This window comes from Equus przewalskii, chromosome 17 (genome assembly GCF_037783145.1).
Source record: "Equus przewalskii isolate Varuska chromosome 17, EquPr2, whole genome shotgun sequence".
NCBI classification, from domain to species: domain Eukaryota; kingdom Metazoa; phylum Chordata; class Mammalia; order Perissodactyla; family Equidae; genus Equus; species Equus przewalskii.
This window is the reverse complement of record NC_091847.1, coordinates 51,567,069-51,585,746: the sequence shown is the minus strand read 5'-3', so window position 1 is coordinate 51,585,746 and position 18,678 is coordinate 51,567,069. Positions and strand designations below refer to the sequence as shown.

The following is an 18,678-nucleotide window of genomic DNA, read 5'->3' as shown; positions in this document are numbered from 1 at the left end:
CTCTAAAATCCAGTGCCCTGTCATGGCAGCAATATTCCTAACAGCCAAAAAGTGGAGACAACCCAAATGTCCATCAACTGAGGAATGGACAAACAACATGTGGTATATCCATATAATGGAATATTAGTCAACCATAAAAAGGAATGAACTACTGATACACGCTATAACATGAATGAACCTTGAAAACATTATGCGAAGTGAAAGAAACCAGACACAAAAGGCCACACATTACATGGTTCCATTTATCCGAAATATCCAGAATAGCTAAATCTGCAGAGACAGAAAGCAGATTAGCGGTTTCCAGGGACGAGGTGGAGAGGAGAATGAGAAGTGCCTGCTAACAGGTATGGGGTTTCTTTTAGGGATAAAGAGAATGTTCTGGGATTAGATAGTGATGATGATTGTACAACCTTGTGAATATACTAAAAAGCACTGAGTTGCACACTTTAAAAGGGTGGCTTTTATAGTATGTGAATTTTTTTCAATTAAAAAAATGGAGGACCCCACCATACCAAGTGGTTAGCCCTCCCATATTATAGGAATTGAGAACACAACCTTTTCTTGTGAACAATTATATTTAATGAAGGTACTAGCTATTATTTACAGAAGATATACATACATACAATTCCTACACATTAAATGTAGCCTAACTGTGAAAACAGGAAAAAAATGTACTCCAAAATTACATACTAAATAAAATAAATAAAAAGTATTTGGCACAATATCTATTATGTAGCAAATAAATAACTCTATACCATTGATTGAATGAACTATTTACAATCTTTTTGAAAGTGCAAAACAATTGCTGAAAATTAAGGTATTTGTAGTAACATTTAAGTCCAGAAAAAATGTGTGTGTGTGTTTTTTAAATCAGTAACAATAATTGGCCAATAGTAAAGGTCTTTAATGCCCAGGAAAATATTTTAATTTTGAAAAATGTTTTGTGCATATTGTGCTCTTTTGAAATGTTAGTTTTTTATCTTAACGCTGGCAATTTTAAGAACCTTGGAGTTTCTTAGTGGAATTCTTATGTACGTAATCCTGATTTGTAAGTTTAAAAAAGTTACGTTGTAAACATAAATATTATTCTATATATCATTCAGAAATTACAGACCAGTCCTCTCTAAATTACATAAATAGCCATAACGTTTTATAGTAATGTGGTCAGGTTCAACCTCCCCACGTTAAGACTATGAAGATGGAAGAACACAGCCTATAATTTGGATTTACATGGATTCCTCAACACCTTCCCAAAACCCCATGCTCCAAATCAAGATGTTGAGTTAAAAATGATGAAACTATACCACCACTGATGTATGCAAATAAATCCCATTTGTAGCACATCTCACCCTGTAAACATTCTTAGAAACAATGACAGGGGCTTAATATTTCTCTTGACAATATTTCTACCAAACTCTTCATGTGGGTCTTATTTCATGTTTCAGCAAAGAAGATGGCACAATTGGAAATAAAACAGGGTGACTACAAACTGGGGATTCCTAAGCTAGAGTGTGCAAGCTTTATGCAAGTCAAATAATTTCTTCTCTTGTCATGACGCTGGTAAGCTGAATGTAGCTCCAAGATGTCTCAGGATGTGTTTTTGCTTGTTTTGTAGAATTCTCTAGTGACAATACAGTCAGTTGTAGCATAAATGGCATTTTGAAAGATTGTGGACTGGAGGCAAACCATTGTTCTGGGCACTTTAAATGTCTATGGTCGACGAGGCTCTAATCTGTGTGACATCTGTGATAAAGTTCTCTGGTTGTCAATCACATTTAATTGCCGTACATAACTCCGGACATCCTGATGGTTCTTATTAGCTTGAGCGGCATCAGGATCTGTTGAAAGAGAAAAGAGTAGAATTGGCATTGCATAATACACACATATAAGATACAGTTTTATTTTCTCCAACTACTTATTACATTTATCATGGATTCCTGGGTTCCATCAAGACCTTTCAACACACTATATTCATTGAAATGTTTCCACTTGGATGTTTCGTCTCCTCCCTCCTACCTTTTCTTCCCTGGAATCACCTATTTTGATCATTTTCCTTTGCATGGCATGTTGTAAGAAAAATGGTGCCCAATAAAAGTGAAAGGATTGCCTAATTATCGCCCCCGGTTATACATTAAAATTGTTTTCCCTTATCATCCTACCTGTGTCTCACACCCTGATCTCTGTCCCCTTTGATCCAGATGAGGACTAATGGCAAAAGACATAGTTTTCATTAGCTCCTAACAAAAGCACTTACTACCTGGGCTGAACTGAAGCAAGTCAGTGAGACCGTGAAGGCCGACTCCCCTTGTTACTTGCAGCATTACTGCACAGGTCTTGTGGTCTTAGGAAAAAACCAACTTATCGACTGAAGTCATGACCTCTGCTAGACCTTCGATTCTCTGATGCTGCTTGTTCTGAAATCCCAGTTACCACTATTCTCATCCACTCCCCCAAATATATGAGCCACGGAGCTATCTGAAGTTAACCGATTTCCCTAAAAACAGGCTGAAAGAAGAATCAAATGCCCAGAGCCCTATGCAGGGAATATACATGACTAAGAAAGGCCAAATTTGACAGTGGTGAACTGGAAACACAGGTCCCTTTAGAAGTGACTATCTCCTACATGCTGCTGCCACGTGGGAATCTGCACCCTGAGAAGCCAGATTTTGTTTTTCCAGAGAAATGAGAAATCTGAATTTCTTCCCCAGAAGTCTGCCAATTTTTTAATGGTGACATTATTTCAAAATAAAAGGGAAAAAAAAATGCTCTGTTTAGACCCAACACCTCTGCCATGGTGTGTGGGCTGCCTCTGCCCTGTGGATCATGGGTGTGGGGCTCTTGTCCAGTGGGATCTGGGAGTGGCTGAGCTCGAGACTGGACTCTGGACCAGTGTTCTCTCGGCCATAGTGCACTGCCTTCTGCAGTCCATTTGCTCTTCTTTGATCCACACACCACTCCCAAAGACAATCAGAATGCCATCTGCTTAGCGGGCGAAGGGAGTGCTGCAGGTCTGAACACAGAAAAGCAGAGAGAAGATACAAAGGCCCCTTCTCGCTCTAAGAAGAAACTCATCAGTATAATTATCACATATAAATAATACCACAGTGTTTAATTTCCTCGCTTCTCACTGGCAGTGTACTGTACATGTACAATATACTGTAATTACATTGTACATATTCCCACAATGTTTATGAATCTATTCCTATAGCTTTATCTATAGATTGTTGACTTCAGAGCTGAGCAGCTGTTGTTTACCAGCAGTTACTGATAACGTCAACAAATGCAGTGGAGACTTTTATATATACATATAATTTCTCCCCCCACTTCTCCAGGAGAAGATGGAGAAGAGTATACACTTTACTTCCAAAGGGGCTTATGGAACAAAACACACTCTATTACGGTTCTTCTGTGGTACTTGGACCTCACTGAGAACCTTCTCAAGGCTATGAATCCTCTCAGGCACACAAAATTTTGTGTTTAATTTCAGGAATTTCCTGGATTCCCCTGAAGGGCCATGGATTCTAGATTAAAAACCCCTGTTGCAGACTGGCATCACTTATATATTCTCATATTCACTTGTATAACTGCTTTATGACCATGTCTTTATACGTATAGTAAATTAAAATTACTAGATGAAGCGATATGAGACACTTTCATCCTGGCAGAATCCACATAGGAATGGTTGATGATGTGCAAGACTATTCTCATTTTGGAAGAAGTGGAGGCACAATCATTTGAATCAGTTTTTTAAAGGTCTACTTGCTCCCCAAGTCAAGATTATTTTTCCTAGATTTTTTCCCCTTATACATTAAAGAATGAACATTTAGCAGTTCTGGCATCCCTTGTTAGCAAACCCTCACTTTGGGCCAGTCCTGTGCTAGGAAGAGTAAAAATAGCTCTGATTAATCAAACGAGAAACTTTTAGTCTCTTAGTACTACGTTTATTGGAAGGGATGGCACTGCTGGCTTCACGGGCATGGCCATGTCAAATTATCATGTTGACTTACTGAGCCAAATGACTTCAAGTGACTCATACAATGAAGTTGGCAAGAAAATTTACAGGGGCCACCTTCTTACTCCCAGCCCAGCTTGAGGGAGCCAAAACTCCACCCTCACCAAAGCCCCAGCCCAGAGGACACAGTAGCACTGGTCCGGCACGATGATCTGGTGCTGTGATGCAACTTAACTCCCAACAGTTTAAAACTGTTATTTATTATTAGTGACAGTTTTATATTAAAGCATTCTATTATGCCAGTTATTGTGCTATATGTTCAGATTTAAGAAGAGCACCTTAAATTCACCTGGGAATACTAAAAAAGAATATGAATTCCTGCTATGGGACCTTTCACAAATGTGCTATACACATTAATGCCTCCTTGCAACACCCCAAGAGACAATAAATATTATCTTCCCCAGTTTATAAACTACAGGATTGAGTCATCAAGAGTTGATGTGAGTTTCTCAACATCAAGCAGTGAGTCATAAAGAGAGTCGGTCTGAGGCAGGACTTGTTGGCAATCACACCTTGTTTGTCTCTAGCCACACTGGAAAGAGCAAATGAATCCTCTGTAAGTTCATTCATAAAATATTATTTTTATGGTTATTTTCTAGTTTCCTTAAACTCAAGGCCCCTATCACATGGAATTCGTGGTCCAAAGTGTCTCTGACACAATCAGATACTGTCCAGACTTCTAGAATGTCTCAGTAGCCTCATTAAGAAGGACTTAATCACCAAGATCCATATTGCAGCAGGCAGCAGCTTTGAACTTACTGAAGGGTTGGCTCCTGCAGTATCTCACTGTTCTGGCAGTATTTGCAATCATGCGCTAAAAAGAATAAAGAAAAAAGAAAGACAGAAATGCAAGTAAGCGTAGTGTATAATCCAAAAGGAAAACAAACCATTATTTATTTCAGCAATACCTGGGACCACGAAAAACAGCCTGTTCTGCGATGCTGACTATCTGGAGGCAACTGGTTGATGTATAACTGGTTTAACTACTTGAAAGAGGCACCCACACTCACACATACAAGGCATTCTCCAGGCGAGGAATACTAACGGCATAACTCTAGTCTGGTTGTTTGCTTGCTCCCCTGAACATAAAAAGCAGCGTGTCATTCCTGACTGCTTTTTATTCCTCAGGACTAGTTTTCACCAGCCCTCCTTGAGGTCGCTGCAAAATTTATAAGAGAATTTGTAATTATCCTGGGCTTGGAGAAGGGTTAGCTTGTCAAGTTCCTCACAGTGAACAGGACTCCATAATGAGGTATTAGATTGTACTCAGCAGTCATAGTCAAAATGTTCTACCTGTGCATTTTGCTAGACACTATGCATTACTGAGATTTCTAATCTTCTAGCAAAAGTGTGTGCTTTAATGTTAATCTTAATGATTTGATTTCCTTCCCCCTCCCTCCTTCCTTCCTTTTTCTTCCTTTCTAACACTACCACATGCACAGGGGAGAAAATCAGGAAATTCAGAAAATGTTAAGAACAAAGTAAAAACCACTTAGAATATCACTTCACAGAGTAACTTCATTAATATTTTGGTATATTTTCTTCTAACACCTTAAAATAAGTATATAAAGGCCTATTTTTCAAAAAACTGAAGTCATACTTTACAGATTTTTGTTTTGAATTTTTTTCACAGGGCATTGTGACTATTTTCCATGCCATTTGCATTTAAAATATTTTTCAAATGAGTAGGCATTCAATCCCATGGATAGATCACACTTTATTTAACCTTCGTTAATTTTGTCAAGTGATCTTCTTAATTTATTTGTAAAATGTTTGGTTGCCATAAAGACATATAAGGGAATCTTTTATAACTGCACCCAACTCAGTTAAAAACAAAAGAAGAAAGGAGAACGAAAATGAAGGACAGAAATACAAGGAAAAACATCAGTGAGACCCAAGTACCATTTCTTAGCCAGGGTGTGCATTTCTTGCTCATGTTATGTTAGCAGTAGCTGGAACCCCAGTCTCTGTGTACTGAGTCAGGACACCTTTGCTGTTCAGACTTTAAAGGGGGTCCTGCAGAGATGGTGGATTAATTCTAACACTGGCAGAAAACTGATAAGGCTCCAGCTGGGAAAAGAGGTTTTTTAATCTTTGAGGGCTATGTAATTCCAGTCCTTGCTTTCTTCTCTCATGGACCCTTGGCCTGCCAAAGTATAGAAAATGACTTTGAGAAAGGTTATATAGTGTTAAAAAAAAATCAACTTATTTGGCAGGAAAAGAATTTATAGAATAGTCAAAGCTTCACAAATATATCCACGTGAACATTCATAACACCTCGCTGAATACTACTGCTTCGAGGACACTGGCAAGCATTAAGAGACATGTGTCTGTACTGGGTAATTTCTCATACACAAAGAGGCAATCGGAAAAGTTCGAACTTGACTTTCATAAAGGATCCTAAAAACCAGCACGTCTGTTGATCAGCATGAGAAATATATTACAAATACCTCCAAGAAAATGTAACATACAATGTATAATTAGCCTCTGATATACGGAGCCCTGAAATAAACAGTCACTATGGTAATTTTCCCGCTAATTTACTTTAAGTTGTTTTTTCACATCTCTAAAGGCGTTGCATCCGAAGGGCACTAGTATATTCCATGCAGAATTATTGTAATTCTTCAGATATTGAATGGCGTGTAATTACTGACAACCCTGGGAAATGCTGCCAGTATGCCCCTCTGAAGAATAATAAAACAATTAGCAGGGGTCAGAAACCTCTTCCTATACCATTTTGTCGGGAGTAATTGTTCTGCTTTTTAGTTTTGAAAGCTAAAACATTTCATTCTGACTTTGGTTTCAGACTACTCTTTACAGCTATACTCCGAGGCTTCATAATTTTTAGCTCATTATGTAGTTTAAAATGTGAGAACAATTGTTTAAATCAGTAATTTCCAGCTCTGGGGTTCATTCTACCTTTCTACGTCTTTGATTAATTTTAACAATGGTTTTAATTTTGACATATCCTTTTTAATTGTCCTTGAAGATAACTTCAGTTTAACTTTGAAATCCAAATCTGGCTTTGCAACGAGGTCCCTTCTCTTCCTTTCTGAGGTCTGCACAATAATGCTGTAATATGTGAACCCTCAGTAACAGTGTGCGAAACCCACTAGGATTGCTGGTCAATGCATAGTTACAGAATGCGTGCACAAGGTCAAAGAAGGGTTAACTTGATATTTTAACTCCACCCTCTTTTGGACTCAGTGACATACGCAATATTTAATATGCTACTGACAACAACCCCCAACCACAAGACACTTTCCTGGGCCACTGAAAGAGACTTCAGAAGTCCCCTCTTCAGCGGTCTCCAGGGTGCCTGACCCCTTTGATAGCCTGCTTATAAACAGTGGCTTCCCACTGTTTGGATGCATCCAGCCACAAGGACCTCATTAACTCCAAAGACAGCCCCTTTCATTTTTAGACATTTCTGACTATTAGAAATTTTTTGATCATTTTGGGTCAAAGTCTTTTTCCCTCTGCTTGTCACCCAGTGATCCTCGTTCTGAGGTCTGGAGCCACAAAAACATGTTTAGTTTCTTTTTAACAGGACGATCCTGCAAATACTTGAAGAAGACTACCAGAGATATTTTCCCAATCCCAAGTCTTTTCTGGTTCAGCCTAAATATTCCCATTTTCTTCAACAATTTTTCATAATATGGTTTCGAGTCTCTTCTGAACAGCCTCGAGTGTGGCGCCCTAGATGAGGCCAATCACAGAGTGCAGAAGAATTATCACTTTCCTTCCTTGACCTAGATGATGCTACATGTGTAAGTCACATTTTTAAAAAAGTCACTTTGCTGACATCTGTTGAACTAATAGTGAATGAAGCCTCTCAGCCTATTTCACTGAGCTGCCCTTTGGATGCAGGTCTTTCTCTGTAGATATGCAGCTGATTTCTTGGACCAAAGTGGAGGATTTTGCATTTATATCCACTAAAATCCATCTAGTGAGAGTCTTCCTAGCCTTCTGCAGGCTGAAACCTCGGGTGTTATTTGTCATAGCAGACGGCTGCTTATTCGTTGGTGCTCTCAGTTAAGGCTGCCAGAAACTAAGGTGAAAGACACACAGGCTTTATTATCCAACTGCCACCACAGGGATCAAGCCAAAAATTACGCTAGGCTCCGTGGTCCTGCCGGAGCAGGTTGGCCTGCCTGGAGCAGGCCAGGCAACTTTCCTATAACGCCAGGTCAGTGGGAAAATACCTGATTACTCCAAGGGAGAGCTTCTCGTCTTTTTTTCCATCCCAGCAAACCTGAGGTTTATGACACATTCCATGAGCAACTGGCTTATTAAAGCAGCGATTTGTAATCCAGGGGCAAAGCGAGGAGAACAGCCTCCTTTGGAAGGCACTCTGAGTCAGTGTAGGTGGACAGCATGGACCCCCTTTCCATACCTGACCTGATTCTGATCCACCCCACCCCCTGCTGAGACTCTCCACCTTGGAGTCCGCTCATCAGACGGCCCTCAAGGACTCCAGCCAAGAAAACAGTCCACAGGGAGAAGGCCAGGCTTCCCCTTGGGATTCCACATTTTAAATTTCACACAGCCGCCATTTTTCTTGGGACGAATTCTAAATTACTAATTTAGAAGTTAGTAATTTACAAATTCTATAGGTCTTCAGAGCTTATTTGCAAAAATAAATATATTCATTCAGTTCCTCACCTATGGGGCTGAGCGATGGACCCAACTGAAAGCTGAAGAATTTCCCTCAGGACTTGAAGTCACGGAGGGAGGCTTAGAAAGGAAAAATGAGGTGAAATGCACGTGAAGGACTCTGTAACTATCCTCATGTAGTTATTTCTTTCTTTAGCTGAAAACAGAGTGACTCAGAGTAGGTGTCCTTCCTAGGGCCTGAGTTGCAGAGTGACCAGTACAAAGCTGCCGTCCAGAGGAAGGGGCAACAGCTGTCCACACCCAGCCTGGCACAGGCAAGAGGTCATGAGGCTACAGTCCCAAGCTCTGATACAAGTAATTCCCCTGAATCCAATGACGTGTCAGAGGGGCCTCTTCTCAGACTGGGCCCTTGGGGCCTTGGCCTCCCCGTTTAGCTTTCTGTAGTGCCCTCCCCTCAGGAGTGGGCTGGCCAAGTGCCACCTTCTCTCCTATTCAGACTGTGGATAACCCATGAGGCCTTTACAGCCGTCTCCAGCTTTTCCGGCCAGCTCTCTACTGGCTCTTGTTCGCTGGGTCCTGGCTCTCCCTTAGCTCTCCCAATGATGATGAAGAGGAGCCGACGCTAACGCCTGTGTTTCAAGTTCAGACCGGCAGGCCCTCGAGGCAATGCCACGGTGCACTGTCAACACTCTCGCAATCTCACACTTGCAGAGCCTCCCTCTTCTCAGGCTTGGCTGTCTCTCTGCTCCGAGCCCCTTGAGGAGCTGCTCCCAGACCTCAGACCTCTGCTGAACGCCTGCTCTGAACAGCTTTTGTCTTTCCTTCTCTTGCGCCTTGCGATCTTTGCCATTCTTGTTCTTAATACTTGCCAGATTTCTTCTTCTTTTCTTATTTCTGCTCCTACTGATTTGGTTCTGCCCTTGTCTGTGTGTCTATCAAATATGGGATCTTGGTCAATTATTCCTTGCCTAGCATGTGTAAAACCACATTTACACCATCTGATTATTTCACTCAGACCCTCACATATTTAAGATAAAAGTTTTTTTCCCCACAAAAATATCTGGAAATACACAGTCTCTCACCTATAAAGTTTGTGCCTGTGATAGGAACCAAGTGGAGTTAAGTGCACAGTAAGGACCAGAGATAAGAGATAAAAAGGCCCAGTTGCTGAGCCAGCCTTCACCACATGCATCATTGATGAAGAACCCTGAGCCCTGTTCCCTAGCTATGGAGCTTTAATATCTAAAAGGTGTGTGACACACAGATACACGCATGTAACACATACGATGCTCATGGTATATTGTACATATGGTAGCCATGGGACATGGCAGTTCAGGTGCCTGTCCAGACACATGCAGAGTGCTGTGCATCTCTGCCCTCAGGGAAGGACACTGAAGGACAGAGGCAGCACCACAGTGAGCAGGGGCATAGAATAATGTCCAATTAGGAAGAGAAGGCTAAGGGAGTCATCTTGCCTAAAGTATCAGTAACGCAAAATGCTTGGGACATTCTGCTTAATCAAATTTTCTAATGAAATAGAAAATACTCCTGGATTATATCTTTGTTACATAAAATCCTTTAAAAATGCTTTATGCATTGTCTAATCTCACTGAGTCCAAAACTAGAATATGATTGGGCTATTCTTTTTTGTGTGTGTGAGGAAGACTGGCTCTGAGCTAACATCTGCGCCAATCTTCCTCTATTTCATGTGGGATGCTGCCACAGCATGGCTTGCTGAGTGGCGCTAGGTCCACATCAGGGATCTAAACCTGTGAACCCTGGGCCGCCGAAGCAGAGCGTGTGAACTTATAACAAATATATCTTGCATGTTGATAATGTGCCAGACACATTTTTGGGTGCTGGAGAAATATCAGTAAACAGAACAGATAGGATACCTGGTCTAGGACACTTCCACTCTAGTGAGGAAGACAGACCACGAAGGGGCAAGTAAAGAAGATCACCTCAGATTGTGGACCGAGCTGTCAAGGCAAGGTTCTCTGTGTGAGAGGGCTGGGTGGGGAGGGAAGAGGAGTGTTTGAAGGGTGGTCGGGGAAGACCGCTCAGAGGAGGGGACACACAAACTGAGACCTGAACAATGAGAAGGAGCCAGACAGGTGAAGACCGGGGGAAAATTTCAGGCAAAGGTAACAGCTAGTGCAAAACCCTGAGGAAGGAAGGAAAAGAAAGAAGGTTGTTCTGAGTACAACTTGGACTGAGTACAGAGAAGATGAAGCGTGAGATGAGGCCGGACGGGTGCTCAGGGTAACAAGTCTGGATTTGATTATATTATGTCATTGTATTTAATAGGATTTTACTTTCCTCTGATACAGCTGCATGAAGTTACCTCTCTTTGCATTTTTCTTGACATCTCTTTTATTACTATTGTGAACTAGTTTTTATATCTTTTGTTGCTTTTTAATATTTCATGTGTTTATGTTTTATCCTCTCAACTGCATATAATCTCCTAAAGGCTAAGAACTACTTTTTGGGTTTCTTTCTATTTCCTAGTAAAATTCTTTGCCTGGACACTCTAAACATATTGTCTGGCTTTGAACCATAACCTTTGGAAGAGCTGCACTTAGACGGGTTTGTGAATTCTATATAAAGAAGTAAACTTTCCAAGTCCTCTTGTACATTTCTGTTGTATTGGAAGGGTCTGGGAATTGGGTGGATTTGAACATTTAGACTTTTACTTGGAGATTCTTTTTTCCATAGCCTGATAAAGGTCCAGTGCTCTCTCTATGAATCTTATAATGATATTATTGGTGATAGAAAACATATTGTTGATAATTATGAAATAGCATGATTAGTGATACAAAAATAAAAGAATTCAAAACATTTCCTTAATGAATTAGTTTCTGTTAATGTTTCTAGAAGCATAGAAGTTTGCCCTATACTTCTCATTACAAATAAAATGACTATCTTAAAATAATATTCATAAATAAATACACCTAAATATGGCTAAGTGTGAAATAGAACCAACCTCCTAATACAGTAGCAACCGTGGCTATCAGCATGCTTTATGCAGCCTGGGATAGTGGCAGCCGGCCAGCATATTATCCTCTAATCCATTGCTAGTCTACCTCCTAAATGTTATAAATATTCATGTATGCCATAGAAAGCTACAAAGGGCTTTATTCAAACATTTTTTTGAATACTCCTTTATGTTTCCCCCAAATGAAAGAATGTCTGCTTTTCTTTTTTTTGCATATGGATCAGAGTGTGAATTCTCTTTTGTTCATACTCATAAATCCTGAAAACCAATATGCAACAAATTCTCTAATCCTCATTTCGTACCTCAAGGGTGAAGAGGTTCAAAATAAAAACACTTTGGGTTGGCATGGTAGTTTGCTGTGACTGTGCAATGCTGCCACCAAGAAAAGGCTTCTGTGTTCCTGGCTACCCTAGTGACTTCTGCCCCTGGCAGGGGCTCCCTTTCGGGATACAGCTTACCAGCCCCACAAAGGCTGCCAGCTCTGCTCACCACCTTGGCCTTGCTGATGAATGACTCAAAAGCGGCATGGACTTCAACCTGAAAAGGGAGACGCATCCTTCCCCACGACACATGGGACGAACGGCAGCCACTAGTGGGGTGGTGGTGTGGGGGCAGAGGGGAGCTAGTTTATGAAGAGAAAAGGTTGGAAAGTTGGCAACCAGTGCCGGGTTAGTCAAAGTCAGGTTTAAAAAAACATAATCAGATCTTTTTGAAATTCCATTTCATCTTCCAGGAACATCTAACTCATGGAAGGGCAACTGTAAAATTAAACTTTCCCATGGTATGATTTATCAAATTAAAGAAAATTTACAGTTGCCAGAGCAAAGAACTAACAGCACTCTTTCACTATCCTTTCTCTCCTCTTTCATAGTAATAGAATCCCCTAATTTATAGTGAGGCACGTAGATGCTCAAAATGAGGGCTACATATTCTAACTGTCCTTTCATGTGACTAAGTTTCTGGCTAATAAAATGTGTGCCAAGTGGTGAGAGTAACTCCAGGTCGTATCCTTGCAGGAAAGAAGCACGTCTTCACCTTTTCCCTTTAGGTCTAGCTGGAATGAGGTCATGGTGGTCTGCCATCTTGGACCATACAGACGGTGAAATCGCAAGAGAGAAGAAGCCTAAAACCTTGATCCCTTCCTGAAGCAAAACTACCAGACATGCTTGGACCTTTAAGTTAGAAAGAAAGAAACTTATCTTGCTTAAGCCATCAGTAATTTAGGTGTCCGTCATTGCAGCTGAATTGCCAACTTAGCTGTTCAGTTGTTTTTAAGAAAAGCGGACTTTTTCTGAGAGTAGGGTGTGAAGGACCTCTCTCCTCACTGCTGGGCAGATGAGAATCCACTGCTATGGGCATGCAGTGCAAAAACGGGGAAGGGGAGCTCTCTTAACACCCGCCGAATATGATCTTGACTTTTCCTTTGTAGGTTACGGATGTGACACCAAGATCAAAAGGCCCAGATGAGACAACTTTGGCCCTCCTCGACAGATATTTCTGCTGTTCTTGTTCGTTCTGTTTAGCTAACTTTAAAGATCAAAAGTTTTTAAGCTGTTTCAACTCTTCAGGAAACTCTGACTTCTATGCCTCTGTGCACATATATTTTACAGTCAGATGGTTGGCTTTGCCACCTCTCTGCATTTCTGCATAAGTGATCCGGAAGGTTCTTTACCTACTTGCTAAATCTTTCCTTTCTGGAAAACAAGCCTTTCTTTTGAGAAATCAGGGAAATATGTTTAATTCTCCAGACTAATAAGTGAGCAAAGAATGCTTTTCACTTTGATCAAAGAATTATTAAAATGACACAGTAACAGAGATGTTCATACCTGCCCTTGGTGTAGGCAGGGGGTGGAGAGGAAGACTGCTGAGAAAATATTTGCGCTCTTGTATAGAGTGTCTTTGAAGAGTGAGGACTCATGGGCTTTTCCTAAGAAGCTTAAGACACGGGAACCGAGTGCCCAGCAACTGCTGCACTTCTTTACCAGGCTGGGCTCTGCAATGAGCTCATTCCCAAAGCCGAATGGTGTGATCCTTCTAAGATTACTGCAGGATGTCTGACATTCTCCTGGACTCATACCTACTAGCTGGATTTCAAGAAGCAATTAGAAGAACAGTTTTCTGATAAGAATTCTATAGCACTCTATGGCTTACAGGAATACTTATATACTCTGGACCCTCCAACAAACTCCAGAGATGGATGGATGGAGCAGGTGTGATGCCAATTTTCTGTTGGGGACACTGACCCACAGAGAAGTTAAGGGACAGCTACAAAGTGATGAAGCTGAGAATGGAACCTGATGTCTCCTGAGCTTTTCCTGCAGCCTCCCATTCACCCCTGCAAACCACTACCCAGGGCAGATGCTCACCCACACAGAGATAACACTGTGACATCCATCCAGGATGCAGCCAGAGGATTTAGAAGACAATGGAGCATTCCATTAACATGAACTATGTAGCTAAAGAAAGGTTTTGGCAAGACCTGCCTTATTGCTTCACAGAACATAAGAAAATAAACTGCAAAGTACCTAATGCCAGATAACACAGCTTTTTTTGGGGAGGTGGGTGGCTGGAAAATACTGAATATGTACCAGTTCTGCATCTGTTATTTAAAAAAATTTAGTTTTTGGTTATGAAGATTTCCAAGTACCCTCTCTGAACTTGGGTGAACTTTATTGGGATAAGTAACACATCTTTCCATTAATACTACATAACAGAAATCTGCTATAAGCTACCTTTTACGTACATGCACTAAAGTCAGGCTCAGCAGATAAACATTTCAAAGGCATCCCGGGGCAGTCTAGCTCCATAAACCTTACAACAAAACAACAACATGGAAGTCACTCTGGAACATTCGTGCATTTTAGCAACAGGCAGCCAAGGACGAACCACACAGCATAAAAGCTAGCTGCTGCTGTGAGCCGCAGCACAAATACTATTCGATTTCACAAAAGAGAACTGACAGACTAAAATAGGTAGCCAATTTGAACCGAATATTTCAAAACTCCTTTATGCATAACTACCTTTTTAGCATGGCAGCATATATGGAAATTATTTCCTTTATTAGTACAAATGCAAATTTCATTTAAAAAAAAACATTGTGGTTAAGGTTATAACACCGTACGTACCATTTTTTCAAAGTTTACTAGATTGTCAATGAACGTCTTGTTCCCCTCATGAGTAAATGTCATATCTGCAAAGAAATAAAAGTCACATTCCAATCACTAACAGAAATATGTCATACTAAGAAACCACAATAGCACCATCAGATTATGCTGGAGGATTTGCATAACACTGAAGTTGAAAAAAGCTGATAATAGTTCCTTTTATGTTAGGTGTTTAACTTTCTAAAGCACTTTACCTGAGATTAGTAAAATTTCCCAACTAACTGTCTGTTTCACCATCAAGTCTTCCAAATCCTGAATCCCTGCTCCTCCAATTCCCTCCCCACCCCTTTCAGAAAAGCCCGGGCTGAGAGGAGATGAAGAAGGTGGAAGGGTGAGCTCATTCTTCCCAGGGAGCTCAACCTGATGAGGCTCTTGTTCATTTTCTTCCCCACACACCTGGCCTGTGCATCTCCCTAGAATTACCTTTAATGAGCAAAGGCATGAAGGGGATGAGAGGGGGGTCCAGCTTAGCTACGGTCAGCCGGTAGGCCCTGTGGTTTCTCGAAGGATCCTTTAGAGAAACAGAGAGATGCTGGTTAACGACTAGTGACACATACTCCACCCCCTCTACCTCCCAACGCACCCAGCCTGGGCATGCCACAATCAGGCAGTTTTGAATCAAGTGTAGCCACAAAAGAAAGGTAGACGCGATTAAACAAATAGATTTTTGTTTCAAAACAACCTCCCGTATGACATGAAAATAATTTGCTTTTGTTTGCTTTCTCGTTTGAAAGGGATATCTGCCTACAGGGATCAAGGGTAGAGATTTCCTGTGGGAGCACGTAGGAGATGGGTAAAGCAAACTCCAACCACAAGATTCCCCTTCTCCCGAAGCTCAGTTTCCTTCCTGGGAGCTCAGATCACCCTCCTCTCTGCCTTGCACAGCCAGACCCGACTTGCCCTCTCTGAACCCATCCCATCCCTCCTGCCAAGTTCCACTCACCCCTTTTCTGTCTGTTAACACCTCCCAGCCAATGGGGAAAAATAATTTTGGCAAGCCAAGGAAAATGCAGCTTCTAACCCATAGCCAACCTGTGCTAGACAGAAAGGATCCTATTATATTGCTTTTCTTAGTTACACAAATTGACCTTATGTGGGACATAAGTCCTCTTTAAGTTAGTTCCTGAGGGTGCCATTCATTAGGCAGACATGCTTGTTTTAGCAGCACTAAAACGGGATCATAAACTTCTTAAAGTCATACAAGGACAGATAAAATTTCTGAAATGAGAACTTCAATTCAGCTAATCAGAAATTGGATTAATGCAGACAGTGAACAGAATAAAGGAGCCACTGTCACTTACCATTAAGCTTTCAAACTCCGCATAGAACTTCTTGAACTTGCTTGGCAGTTTCTGTTAATGAAATGAAAATGCCACCCTCATATGTCAGAGTCAATATCTGGATTTGTATCATGTGTGACCATTTCTAGGGGAAATGTATTGCTTTTGGCTCTTAATCAAACATCTCTAAGACAGGCCAGACTGTAATCCATCTTGTCATTTGAGGATAATCTTCTGGAATATAGAGAACTCGCCTTTTAAGAGGCAGAACCTAGTTGAACCAAAAGTAACTATGGATGCTTTGGTCTTACTGCTTTTATACTGTTCTCTGAAACGGATTATTCATAAAGAAGATTGCATTCACAGATGACAAGTGGTTTGGAAATACGCCACCCCCCCAACCCCCTTTTTAAACTCTCTGATATTCAGAATTAGGAATTTAGACCAGAGGATGTTAGGATCACAAGTTTTGGAAACTATCTATTTCGACCTCCTTCTCCCTTACAATGTAAGCTATATGAGCACAGGGATTTTTATCAGTTTTGTTTATTGCTATATCCTCAGTGCCTAAAAGAGTGTCAGGTACATAGTAAGTGCTCAGTGAATATTAGTTTGAATAGATTAAACCTATGTTTTATAGATGGAAGAAATTAAGCCTCACAGTTTAAACTGACATGCCCAAAGTCACACAGCCGATGATGGTCAGGGCGTCTGTAATTCACATCACCTGCCTCTTACATGCTCCACACTTTTCTACACAAACATTTCTCCCTCATGATTTTCCTGCCCTGCTATAATACAAAAATTGATAGTTCTATCAATTTAGTAACTTCTCATGTTTATATTTTGGCACACGCTTCAACACCATTGACTATTCCTATATATCTACACCAGTAGGTTAACACTGAATCATCTTTCAATCTGTTGGTTCTCACTTTGCTCAGATCCTGAGCTTTTAGTAAAGCTCAACATTTCTCTTCTGACAGGGCCACACCAAGATGGAGCAGCATGACGTGCTTCTCATCCTGAGACTGTGGAAGTGGTGACCAAGTCCCGGGCCTCGGAGATCCCCAGCTCAGCTCTGCTTCGCACAGTGAAGTCTACTGTCAACAACCACTTCACCGGTCAGGCCTCTGCAATGGCTGAAAAGGTCCTCTCTCCTCCTTCTCTCTCATATCCGAATCAGTTTGTCATATTCCCATTTAAACATTGTAAAAATCTTATTTTGTTTCTAGGAACTAGTCTCCTCCGTATCCTCCAGGCTCATTTTCCTAGCACCTCTCTTCAAGTCAGGTTTCAGGGCAACCTGATATCCTTGCTCAGAGGGAACGTCCAAAGAGATGAAAGCTGGGATGGGCATCAAGGGATGCAAGGCTCTCACCCCACACGAGGATCCAAACCACCATGTCAGGCGATAACTTCCCATGAACACAGACTGCCTTTAAAATTAGGACTGAATTACATTTTTGGTTAGATCTCTGTCACTCTAGTTCTCTTTCTTAGCTAGCTTTTGGCAAACGCAGGAGAGCAAATGGTAATAAAAACTTTTGTTGGTCTTAATACTATCCTCCATCCGTACCCTATGCTTCCAGAGCAGTGGTTCTCAACTAGCGACAATTTTGCACTGCCCTCCCAGGGGACATTTGGTAATGTCTGTAGGCATCTGCTGTCCTCACAGCTGGGGTGGGGTGAGGTGACAGGTGCTACTGGCATATAGTAGGTAGAGGACAGGGATGCTGCTAAGTATCCTACATCACAGGGGACAGCCCTCCACAACAAAGAATTATCCTGCCCAAAATGTCAATACTGCCAAGGCCAAGAAACTCCACTCTAGGTTATTCCTCCCATTTGCTTTATCTCAGACTGGCCTTTCCCCTCTATTTTGAACTATTCCCTTTGCCATGTGGCTTAACTACTTTCTGCTTTGATCATGGGCAGTTTCACATGTGTTCCATAGCTCTGGGAGGTCAGGCACTGTTTCTCACGCTGCTCATGCCGCCATCATGGTACTCACTGGAGTTGTATGAGAAGCCCTTGGGAGGTTCTTGGCAAGTACAGGTAGATAAACCAAAATCAAAGATGCTTATGAATAAAAGCTCTTCCTACAGAATGATATAATTACATTTCATCTTAAAAAATAAAGGCTGGCAAATGATGAAAGGTTAATTTTCTCTTTTCAGCAACATGCAAGGATGAAAACAGAAGCTCACACACTGGGGTACTCCTTCCTATTCCCTGTGAAACTGAAGGACTGGTCAATTAGCTCTCTCCCTTTGCTAACTGTACCCTCCCCCCCTTCCCAAGCAGCCTCCTGTTTTTCTCTTTAGACCAGGAAAGGGGACTCTGATAGTGTTTCCCACATGCTATGGCCTTAATATCTGCCTGCTGTTATGCGGTACCTACTCCTGGCCTTCCTGGACCCCTGTGAAGCTTTCCTTTGATTTCCCCAACCAACTCATTTGGACTCCATGAGGGGATTAGAAGTGGGAAGCAGGCTGAGAAAGCAGACTACCTGAGAGGAAACCCTAGGTCTCCAGAGATTCCAAGAGCCTTAGGCTACAAGACAGGGGGGCCTGCACTATGGTTTCACTGCTTAGATTCATTGGCAGC

General features: G+C 41.4%; 1 protein-coding gene across 31 annotated transcripts in view; it reads right to left on the bottom strand.

The window, feature by feature from the left end:
- Positions 1–556: 556 nt before the first annotated feature.
- The window catches only part of RAPGEF4 (Rap guanine nucleotide exchange factor 4), a 296,774-nt gene continuing 278,652 nt past the window's right edge, over positions 557–18,678 (bottom strand). For 18 of the 31 annotated variants that reach the window (XM_070580182.1, XM_070580195.1, XM_070580181.1 and 15 more), the window contains 5 exons: positions 16,090–16,140; positions 15,212–15,299; positions 14,750–14,814; positions 4,772–4,826; positions 557–1,838 (listed from right to left, as the gene is read on the bottom strand). In XM_070580182.1, the coding sequence (XP_070436283.1) occupies positions 1,711–1,838; positions 4,772–4,826; positions 14,750–14,814; positions 15,212–15,299; positions 16,090–16,140 (387 nt within the window). In that variant the 3' untranslated portion in view covers positions 557–1,710. Of the gene's footprint in view, positions 1,839–4,771; positions 4,827–13,450; positions 13,709–14,749; positions 14,815–15,211; positions 15,300–16,089; positions 16,141–18,678 lie in introns of all 31 variants that reach the window. The other 13 variants (XM_070580180.1, XM_070580178.1, XM_070580179.1 and 10 more) reach the window with 1 other exon arrangement.